At 62.8% G+C, this 11171-nt stretch overlaps 2 protein-coding genes across 2 annotated transcripts; both read left to right on the top strand.

Annotated features, from left to right (window-relative positions):
• Positions 1-6326: 6326 nt before the first annotated feature.
• Positions 6327-7085, top strand: EMIHUDRAFT_53650 (hypothetical protein; the record flags this gene model as incomplete). Its single annotated transcript, XM_005789104.1, has 1 exon — positions 6327-7085. A coding segment is annotated over one exon (759 nt), but the record flags the coding sequence as incomplete, so codon positions are not given.
• A 1231-nt stretch (positions 7086-8316) lies between these two features.
• On the top strand, positions 8317-8535 carry EMIHUDRAFT_59809 (hypothetical protein; the record flags this gene model as incomplete). Its single annotated transcript, XM_005789105.1, has 1 exon — positions 8317-8535. A coding segment is annotated over one exon (219 nt), but the record flags the coding sequence as incomplete, so codon positions are not given.
• Between the last annotated feature and the right edge of the window lie 2636 nt (positions 8536-11171).

Here is an 11171-nt window from a genome sequence, read left to right on the forward strand (position 1 = left end):
TGTGTGTGACGACGGCGCGAAGGCGCGTGCTGGTACAGCCCCGCCGCGCGCTCCTCGCCACCCGGCGATGCGTCCCCGGGCGGGGAGCGGGTCGCTCGCCGTCGGGGCGGAGAAGGGGGCACGCGCCTCCCCTCGGAACGCTTCCGCTGCAGCAGCCCCCTCCCCTCCCCGCCGTAGGGCCATACATCGGAGACGTCGGAGCCGAGGCTGCGTCCGGGGCGGCGAGGTGGGCGTGTGCCTCCTTCTCCGCCCCGACGGCCAGCGACCCGCTCCCCGCCCGGGGACGCATCGCCGGGTGGCGAGGAGCGCGCGGCGGGGCTGTACCAGCACCCGCCTCCGCGCCGCCGTCACACACACCCGGCTCCCCATCGGGCAGCGTGCAGCGGAGGGCCGTCGACGCCGGCAGAGACGGCGGCGCGGGCGCCAACGCCGCGGAAAATGTAGCTGCGGCGGCTGGCGCGGCGGCGGAGGGGGAGGAGGCGGAGGCGGAGGCGGCAGAGGCGACCTCGCCGCACTCCTCCCCCTCCGCTGCTCCGCCCCTCGCTCGTGCTTCCGCCCGCGCATCCGCTGACGCATCCGCTGACGCATCCGCTGACGCATCCGCCTCGGCAGCATCCGCCCTGACCTCGGCGGAGGCTGGGGAGGCCAGGTCACCTCTACTGCTGCTCTCAGGCGCCGCACGGCCCGCCGCCTCCGGATCGCCCGCCGCCGTCGCCGCCCCTCTCCACAGCGCCAGTCTGGCCGGCGCCGGCGGCGCCGGCGCGTTGCCCTCCGCGCCGGAGAGCTGCTCGTCCGGGTCCTGGCAAGGGCATAAGCCCACGTGGCAGTGACAGTCCTCCGTCATGTCGATGCCCTCGCCGACTCCAGCCTCCTCCCCTGCCATCCATACAAACCTCGGACCTCGCGACGCGAGCGCTCCTTTCCTAGGATGTCGCAGCTCCAGCCGCTGCTGGAGGCCGGTCGCGAATTTCGGGCCGTCGCCAAGCTGGCGGGACGCGTCCTCCATCCGGAACACGCAGCGACGCCGCCGCTTATAAGGAATGCAGCTGCTCGGGGGCAGAGGCAGACTAGGAGTAAGGCAGGAGTACGCCGCCGTGCAGCTCGCTCGGACCACGAGGGAGTCCAACCTGCTCGAGATCGTGTGAAGACTTCTGACTGTCGTTGCTGTCTCTCCCCCTTCTCGACTGTCTGTGCTTGTGCGTCTTGGGTCCGGAGTTGTGCGTTTATGTGAAGACTTGCTTGCTGGCTTCCCCGTGCAGCTAGAGCTCAGAGGAGGGCGCCCGGGTCTAAATTTAGTGCGGTGTGAAGTGTTTATCTACTGCATCTTTAGTGCACTTTAGCGCGAATTTAGCGCACATTTAGCGCAAATTTAGCGCGAATTTACCGCGAATTCAGCGGCGGCGTCGTTGCGTAGTTCTGACTGTCGTTGCTGTCGATCCCTTTCTCGACTGTCCGAGCTTGTGCGTCTTGGGTCCGTGGTTGTGTTTTTGTGAAGAGTTGCTTGCTTGCTTCGCCGTGCACAGCTAGCAGCTTTGAGCTCAGACCACGACGGGGGACCGTCGCAACCTTTCTCGAGATCAGTGTGAAGAGTTTTTTCGCCCACGGCGCACCTTGCAACCCGTTTCATCCCTCCCGTGCAGGAATTGTCTGTTTTCTTTCTTTCTTTGGTTCGTCCCCGTTTCTTGTTTCCATAGACCCTGTTTGGTATTGCTAAAAATCTCTCTCTCTCTCTAGACCCTACAGCACCCCCTCGTAGGCTTCAACATTCAACAAACAGGAATCGAGGGTGACCGCATGTCTGCATCAGACGTGTCATCCGTCCCGATCGTGACCAACCAAAGCCACCCCTCTTCTAAGATCCGCGCTTGCCCGGATCCTGAACCCTCTGCCGCTCCCAGCCGTGCTCGCGCCGAGCCTCGGCCACCTCCACCTCCGCCTTCAATCTCAATGTCCCACCCCCCTGCGCGCGGGCCTTCTAGGCCCGCGGGTAGTCTCCCCCCATCCCCAGGGCCTCCAGGGCTCGCACCTCAACCTCTCATAGACCAGCGCAAAGCGCCATAGGACGTATTTTCTTGTCAATAACAAGGTCTGTGAATCCTCGAGTCGGTTGGTCTGCAGGCGCTCGAAGGCGTCTGCAGTTGTCTGCTCTGCTCCGCCGACATCGACGCAGCGTGGTGTTTGGGCGCTCTGACCTCTGAGCCTCTGACAGTCCCTCTGAGGACTGAGTCTGCGGGCACCTCAGAAACAGGTTCCGCTGTTCACCTCGGTAAATCGAATGGCACCAGGGATGTGTTGAGGCCTGGCGTGACGAGCGCGGAATTTGTTTTGTTAGCGCGGGTGTCCATCGGCCGGAGACGAGCGTCGTGTCTCGGAGCCGATCAAACCACCCGAGCAGCCGACTCGCGTTTCGCAACCATATGTCGTTGTCGAGGTACGAGGAATAGCGTCTCGCTGAATGGGCACAACTGAATCGCCGCAACCTTGAAGTGGCGCCACTGCAGGACGTCGTCACCGGCTTTCTCACGTAGCACTCTTTGTGCTGGCGAAAACGGTCCGCGGCGACGGCGGCGCCGGCATCTCGGTTACTAACTCCGGAGCACGGCACCCTTGACTGGAAGATCTTTGGAAGCGCCTCGTTCCCGCTCTGCACCACAACTCCCAATGCCAGCAAGATTCCGCGGGACACGGGGGAGGGCATCTCACCTGTGGATCAAAGACGACGGGCGGTTTTCGCTATCTCCAGACGCCGCAAGAAAGATCAAGGAAAAAGACTAGGTAACCCTTTTGCTTCATTGATAGTGGTCATGGTGACCAAATCTCGATATATCTCCAGTCGTAGCGGTGGAACTTTAAAACGGCTCGGTAAATATTTAGCCATATATGAGAGGATTACGCCACAGTGTCGTTTGAGTCGACAGTAAATCTCCCACAGCCCACGTAAATCCGTCTTTTTCAGACACCCGGAGCCCTCCGCGGCCGCTTCTACGCCGGCGAAGCACCATCAAGCTGCTGTACGGCCCCGGCATCGCCTCCCCTGGCTTAGCTCTCAGTCAGGATATTGTGCACATGGGTGGCCTCTACAATATACTCACTGACACTGAACCTCCCAGAGGCCAGAGCTCGTCCCGTCCCGTCACGGCCATCCTCGTCCTCCGGCGGGCCCCCGGCCGCGGCGCGGTGCGGCGGCGTCACAAATCCGACCACAGAGCACCGGGACGCGCTCGGGCGATCTGAGGCCCAAGTAGGCGAATGCATTGCCCATCCAGGGCTATCACCTGGACCTATCAACAGGCGCCTGCGGCGCCGTGCTCACATCAGAGCCTCACATTACAAGAAAAAGAAATCGGCGGTGGGGGCCGCCCGGCGCCGCACGGATGGCCTCCCACCGCATCGGCGCGCGCGTCGCGGGCCTCTCGCCAGAGCAGCTGTGCGCCATCATCGAGGCGCAGGCGGGCGCGAGCGACGCCGCGCTGCGCGTGGCGGAGGAGCACGCCGCACGGCTCGTGGAGCAGCCCGAGTGGATCCTCTCCGAGGTCCTCCTCTCGCCGGACCTCGCCCCGCACATCCTCGCCCAGCTGCCGACCACGGAGCACGCCATCAAGGGGACGTGCCGCGCGTGGCGCCGCGGCTGGAAGGAGACGCTGAAGAAGCGCGAGAGGCCGCGCCTGGTCGTGTTCGGCGGCGAAGGCAGCGACTACGAGTTCCTCAACTCGCTGGAGCGGTACGACGCGTCCACGAATGAGTGGGAGGAGGAGGCTGTGGCGCCGATGCCGTCGGCACGCACGTATGTCGGCACGGCGGTGCTCGATGGCAAGCTCTACGCGGCGGGCGGCAGGAATGAGGCTGACGGCGCAACTTCCAGCTCGGTGGAGCGGTACGACCTGGCGACGAAGTCGTGGGAGGCGGTGGCGCCGATGGCGACGCCACGCGAGAATCACGCCGTGACGGTTCTCGACGGGAAGGTCTATGCTGTTGGCGGTCTAAGCGACGGCGTCGGCCGCCTCAGCTCGGTCGAGCGGTACGATCCGGCGACGAACGCGTGGGAGGCGGTGGCGCCGATGGCGGCGGCGCGGCAGGCTCACGGCGTGGCGGTGCTCGACGGCAAGCTGTATGCTGTGGGTGGGCGCAGCAATGGCGCCTCCCGCAGCTCCGTGGAGCGGTACGACCCGGCGTTGGACGCGTGGGAGGCGGTTGCTCCGATGGCGTCGGCGCGGCTTGAACACGCCGTGGCGGTGCTAGACGGCAAGCTGTACGCTGTTGGCGGGTACAACGGCGGCGCGCTCAGCTCGGTCGAGCGGTACGATCCCGAGATGAACGCTTGGGAGGCGGCTGCGCCGATGGCGAGTGCGCGGGTAGGTCACGGCGTGGCGGTGCTCGACGGCAAGCTTTATGCTGTGGGCGGGCAGAACTATGAGGAGGAGGACGAGGAAGAGGAGGACGTACTAATCAACAGGGTAGAACGATTCGACTCGTCTACGAACGCTTGGGAGGAGGTGGCGCCGATGGCGACGGCACGGATCGTGCCTTGTGTCGCCTTGCTGTAGAGGCCGCGGATGATGAGATCTGAGAGAAACTCTCTTCTCGCGCACTTCTCTGCACACCACATGGACATGCGGCATGACATGTACATGTACATGTTGTTGTTGTGCATGTGCATGTGCATGTGCATGTGCTAGAGGGGGGGGGGGGGGGTCACGTGGCCGAGGACCCCCCAGAGACTCGTGGTCAGGCCCTCCGGGCCCTTGGTTTTACTTGAGCACTTGAGCACTGGAGAGGGTCGATTCCGGGAGAGCCCCAGACGTCGGCGGTGGTGGCGGTGTGACCGATCGAGCTACAATGGTTTTACACCTTATTTCGCAGCATCCATTGGGGCTACATGAGCCTTGAGACTGGCAATATTTGTTTGTGAGACAGGTCATTCACGGGATTTTCTTTTTTCTTTCCTTCTTGGGCCGCCTCTCTTCTTCGTGGGGGATTTCTTTTGGCGGCGCGCAGGGAGATTGCGCTTGAGAGGGAGGTGTGGGTTGACGGAGAGTGCCGGGGTGGGCGTCGTAAGGGTGAGGGCGATTGCCGCCCTCCCCCCTTCGCCCACCTCGACGCCTTCGCGTAGGCGCCCCCGCGACTGTGCCTCTTTTGGTACTGTGGCGTACCTGTGTCGAACCTGTGTGCTGTGAGAGAGAGTTCATTTCGTTGAATTCTTTTGCGGCTCTGTAATGCGCCGCCTTGATTTCTTTCTCACCCAGCGTCAGTCAGCCAATCTTCTTTCTCTCCCCCCCCCCTCCTCCCTCCCCCTCCTAGTCCCCCTCCCTTTTTTCCCGGTGCCACGGACTGAGCGACGGACTCAAAAACTGTGGCTCTGACTCCCCCACTCTGGTATAGTATAGCCCGACTCAGCTCAAAATTTGTATGTATAGGCCGACAGCCGACCGACCGAGCCGCGGGCCGCGCTTGGAGCACTTGGAGTGAGTGCAGTCGGTAGCCTCACACCCAGGGCCGAGCGCCCTTGCCCCATTTTTTCGCTTCGCCGCCATGCCCCATGCCTGAGCAGCGCCGCAGCCGCGCCGTGACTTATCGGCGCCGCGCCGCGTCGTGCCGTCGCCGTCGCCCCAGACAGACAGAGAGAGAGAGAGAGAGAGACTTCCAGACAGACAGACCAACAACCGACCATAAATAAAAAGCGAACGCTCTCAACCTCGATCGAGACCTCGAGAAGAAGAAAGAGAGAATCAAAAGTCGCGTACTCGACAGCGTTACTACGTGCCTCCCCGTGTAGCCTGGCGTTTGCGTCACTCTGATTTCTTCCAGTTCACCAGCGATCTCCCGATCTCGTGTGATCTCCACTCGCGCAATAGATCTACGTCTTATCAGAGTGTTCGTCGCGTTCGTCGTCGCGAGAGACGTATCAAGCAAGAGCTCTGCTATAGCCGCAGCCGCTGCTCGGTGTGAACAGAGGTCGTACTCGCTGCTCCGCAACTCGATATCCGCTCGAGAGTTCACGGAGTCGGCTGGGAAAATCAGACAGAAGCAAAAGCCAAGCCATGTTGCCCAAGCGCGTTTCAATCACGCTGCTATTGACTGTCGGGTCGCTGACGTCATTTGTGACTAAGATGATCTATCAGATTCCCGTAACCATGCCTTACGACAGTGCGGTTGACTGCGATGGCTTTGGCGTGACGTGCATACCGCTTCCCGACGAAAAAGTTCATGCGCTGATACAATACAGGCATTTCGAGAAACCGATCATGAACGAAGTCTTCATGTTCACGGGAATGGTTATCTGCCTCTTCATGGTATCCGATTGGGCTGATTCGAGGGCTCGATTCCGAATCCTGATTCCTACACTGTTCGACGTTGTCGGTACTGCGCTCGTCAACTATGGTCTTCTGTACGTGAGTGCAAGTGTGTACCGTATGTTGTGCGGGACTGAGCTTGTCTTCTGTGCAACCGGCGCCGTGCTATTCCTCGGGCGGAAGCTTCTTTCCAAGCACTATCTTGCGATCCTGATGATGGTATCCGCTGCCGTTCTTGTGGGAGCTGCGTCGATGCTGAATGGCGACAGCGCTGGCAGTGGCAGCCCCAAGGAGCAAGCGGTTGGCATGGTTCTTCTCGCGTTTTCGCAGCTTGTTTTCGCAGCGCAGAACCTAGTGGAGGAGTCGTTTATGGCAGATATGAAGGTTGACGCCGCGCTCATTGTTGGTATGGAAGGTGCTTGGGGTCTGCTTATTATGAGCCCGGCGTTGCTAGTGGCGCAATTTGCGCCTGGATCTGACGTGGGCGGTGTGCTGGAGAATACAGCGGACTCGTTGATGTTGATGAGGACCAATCACTTTGTTCTCGCATCGGCGATTTTCTTGGTGTTTGGCTTCTTCGTTACAAACTACGCTCTGATCTGCATGTCTGGTCAGCTTGGCGCGACGTTCAGAATCGTCATCGACAACTTGAGGACCCTCATCGTGTGGCTCGTTGGGCTCGCCGTCTTTACGTATACGAAGGATGATCCGATTCCGTTGGGCGAAGAGTGGCAACAGTATTCCTACGTTCAGGTCATAGGGTTCGCCGTGATGATCCTTGCCGTCTTTGTTTACCAAGCAGGAAATGACGACCTGGACATTGACGAGGACGAAAAGGTCGATGCTGCTGATGTTGCTCGCGCACCTTCTCAGGTCCACTCAATGAATGCCATGCATTCGCTGCAGTCTGGGCTCTCGAAAGGGGAGGCATACGAACGGCGGACGGCCGCAACGGACATCGTCTGATGGGTTTGGGGACGTGCCGGATTCGTCACATGTCCCCAGACAAGACTCAACTCTCAAGAGTAGCAGAGTTGCTGGCTCTTGCACAGGTGGGGCGGGGTAATGGGGTGGGGTGGGGATGTCGGGGTGGGGAGTGGGTGGGCGCCGGAGTGGGAGTGGTGTGACTGCTCCTGTGGTGGGGGCGACGGCTTCTGAGGAAGCCGTCGCCCGCGCCTCGCCTGTCGCGCGAATCGTGTCGTGCGACCGTCTTTGTAAAATTCTTTCGTTTCGTTCCTATCGCTACGCCAGGGAAGACAAGGACGTTGACGTGCAGCTGCTGCTGTTCGAATCGTTCGGCGGGTTCGGGAGGAGGGTCCGCGAGATCCTCCGGAAAGCGGCGGACGTGCTACAGAACAAGCTGACGCGGGCCCAGTACCCCTCGATGAGGTGACTTGGACCACTAAGAATTGGCTGGGGCTGCAGAAGCAGCGTATCTCGGTCGTTCTTCACACGGCAATCGCAGAGCAGATTGTGAATGTTGAGCTTGCCTGTGGCGGGGGCGGCGGACGGGTGCACGGAGCTAAGTGCCTCGCCGCCCTCGCTGGAGTCGCTTAGGCGGCTCCCGTGGTGTACCTGTGCTAGTGCCAGTGCGCGCCAGTCCCGTGGTGTCGTGCGCGGGTGCTTCCTCCATGAATTCTTTTTTCGCAATGGTGGGTGGGGCGGGATTTCCCGCCCCAACGGCCATCGGCGGGGTAGGCGCGCGGGTGGGGGCGGTTGGGATGAAGGGGAGTGGGATGGGGATGGTCCTCTCGGCGAGCACCACGGTGCTCGCGGATTCGACCATCCGCCTTCTGACTGCGAATCCGACGACGGCTTCTGTGAGGGACGACGGCTTCTATTAGAAGCCGTCGTCCGCGCTTTGCCTGTTGTGTGAATCGTGCGTGTGCGAGAGAGTTTTGTTGTAAAATTCTTTTTTCCAAACTTAGCCGCGCGCGGCGCCGTGTCGTCGAGCGCGATGAGGCTCCTCATAACGCTCATCCCGCTTCTCGCCGCGGCGGCGACCGCCGAGGAGGCGGAGGCCGTCGGTCCCGTCATCGGCATCGACCTCGGCACCACCTATTCCTGCGTCGGAGTCTACCGGAAGGGCAAGGTGGAGATCATCGCCAACGAGCAGGGGAACCGAGTGACGCCGTCGTGGGTGGCGTTCACCGACGACGGCGAGCGGCTGGTCGGCGACGCCGCGCGCTCGCAGTCCTCGCTCAACCCGGTAAACACGATTTACGACGCGAAGCGGCTCATCGGCGTGATCTACGTACACTTGGTTTTCACAACACGAATACAAAAATCTCTTGTTTGGGCTCTGAGCTGGAGAGAAACTCTGGGGGGAGGCGGGGGCCCCCGGAGGCACCGTGCGCCGCGCCGCAGTGCGGAAACGGGGCTCCGGCGCTCAGAGTCGCTCAGAGTACCGACTTCCCGAATGATTACGGTTAAGTAGAGGGCAGATTTGGAAAGATCTCGAGGAGTGCATACAGATAGACCCTCCAACCATCAGAAAACTCCGACCTGATCGGTCGTACTGACCGCCGACAGATCACTCCAGACAGCAGACAGGCCGACGTCTGCACGCGGCCGGCCGGGCGAGAGGCTTGACACGATCCGACCCTGCGACCCTGACGCTGCTGCTCTAGCTATCAGACATGCGCTGCTGACTGCTGCCACAATGTGCGACCGGTGCTGACCCACTTGGCGGCCTTCCCGGTCAGTGGTGAGGCGCAGTTCAGAGCTGTCGATGGCGCGATGCCGCACTGGTCCCACATTGGTGACACGAGACCACCACGTTTGCCGGTCCAAGAGAGAGGCACCGGCGCTGTCGTGAGAAGGTGCATGGTCCCTCTTGACTGCCCATGCGCGCGAGGCTGTGTAGGCATAGCCTCGAGAGTGCCAGCAGCCAATCCGAGGCAGTTTGTGACGCGCAATGCGTCAGAAGCGTGCACGCAGCTGGAAGGACACCTTCCTACTGGCCGTACGATCAGGTCGTCACTGAATGCTGGATACTAAGGCCGCGAGCTATGCAGGTGGTCAATTGTATTGTGCAGCAGGGCACGGTCAGCAGCGCCGACAGGCTGTCGCAAGGCGTGATAGCATGGTCGCAATAGCCAATACGCGAAACTCTCATGACCGCAATAGCCAATACGCGAAACTCTCATGAAGCAGAAAATCGCGCAAAAAAGAAAAAATCACGAAAAAATCGGCGCCTGCGGCGGGCCATGGGACCCCATCTCCTCCCCCCCGCATGGCCATGGGTACCCCCTAGGGGCCCCGCCTCCCCCCAGAGGAGAGAAACTCTCTCTGAGAGTTCTTTGGTACGTTTGCCGACATTTTTGCCCCCCATTTTTGGCCATATTTTGCCTCAGTGCACCGTGGACAAATGGTGCCGCTCAGAGCTCAGTCACTGGATTCTCAGATGTGTCTCCTGTATGAATCGTCCCAGCGCCGTGCAGCTGCGGACGGAGGCTCGGCACGGCCGAGAGGTGGCGATCCGTCATGACTGTCTACCCTGGGCCTGGCCAACTCCCCACCTCGACTGCCCGCCGGCGCGGCCCGGCGCCTGCGCGGCTGTGCCGTCGCGGCGCTCCCGCCACGCGAGGAGGAGAGCGAGCACCTGCGGCCGGTTGTGGGCCCGCGCCTCGTCGAGCGGCGTCGCGCCGCACGAGTCGCGCGCCTGACTCCGGAGAGGGGGGGGGGGGGGGCTTGTGAGGCGACGTGACCCGACACCAGGGTAGCCCTCGAGAGAGAGACCAACTCAGCCGCCTCGACTGCCGCGCCGCGCTGCAGCAGCCGCAACGCGACGTCCTCCATGCCTGCTCACACTGCGAGCCGTGAAGCTCGCCTCTCCCCACCCGCCTCCTCCACGGCCACGCCCGAGTCCGCGCCGTGCGCCGCAGCGAGGTGCAGCAGAGTGGTGCGCTGCCTACATCGCAGCCAACGGGCGCGTCGCGCGTGTAGCGGCGGAGGCGGCGGTGGCGGCGCTCGGGGCGGTGCTGCGCCAGCGCGGGTGGAAACGCGGGACGAGGCGGTTGAGAGCGGTCGGGGACATCCAGCGCAGGATCTCGTGCCTGCCGGGGGAGGGGGAGGGGGAAAGGGGGGAGGGGGGGGGGGGGGTTGGCTGGCGGGTGAGCGAGGTGGTAGTTGGGCGAGGGAGGCGAGGGGGCGAGGGCGAGGGCGACGACGGGGCACGTGCCAGCGACGATGTGTCGGCTATATGCTGGCTGCATGCCGGCTACGTCTCGGCTGTATCTCGGCTGTATCTCTGCTGTATCTCGGCACGCGCCGGCGGCTCGCGGCTCGCATGCGCGCGCAAGTGGCGGCGATCGAGGAGAGGGACGCGGCGGCGGCCTCGGCAGCCTCCTTGGCGGCGGCGGGGTCGGCGGGGCGCGGCAGCTGCCCTCCCACGCCCTGCTCGGAGCCGCCGCCGCCGCCGGCGGCGGCGGCGGCGGCGGCGGGATCGTGGGAGGTGGAAGCGGCCGCTGCAAGCGTGGCGGCGGTTGATGAGGCGCAGCCACCTATGCAGGGGGGAGGGGGGTGAAGAGGGGTTGCGGTTCGCGGACCCAGCGCGGTGGCGCAGGAGGGCGTTGCCGTGCGAGGAGGAAGAGGACGAGCAGGGCGAGCAGGAGGAGCAGGAGCAGGAGGAGGAGGAGGAGGGGAGGCAGCGCGAGGGGCGTGGCGAGTCCGGCGCCAGAGAAGCGAGAATCATGTCGAGCGCCTCCTGTCGGACATGCCCGGGACGCGTCAGGGACGTGTCATCGAACGAGAGGGGGAGATCAGGCCGAGGTCTCCTCGGGAAGTCTGTCGATGCCGCAAGCACTCTCCGCCTCCGCCTCCGCCTCTGCCTCTGCCACCCTCGCCTCCGCCGCAGCCGCCGCCTCCGCGCCGCTCCCG

Source organism: Emiliania huxleyi (assembly GCF_000372725.1).
Source record: "Emiliania huxleyi CCMP1516 chromosome Unknown EMIHUscaffold_13, whole genome shotgun sequence".
In the NCBI taxonomy this organism is placed as follows: Eukaryota; Haptophyta; order Isochrysidales; family Noelaerhabdaceae; genus Emiliania; species Emiliania huxleyi.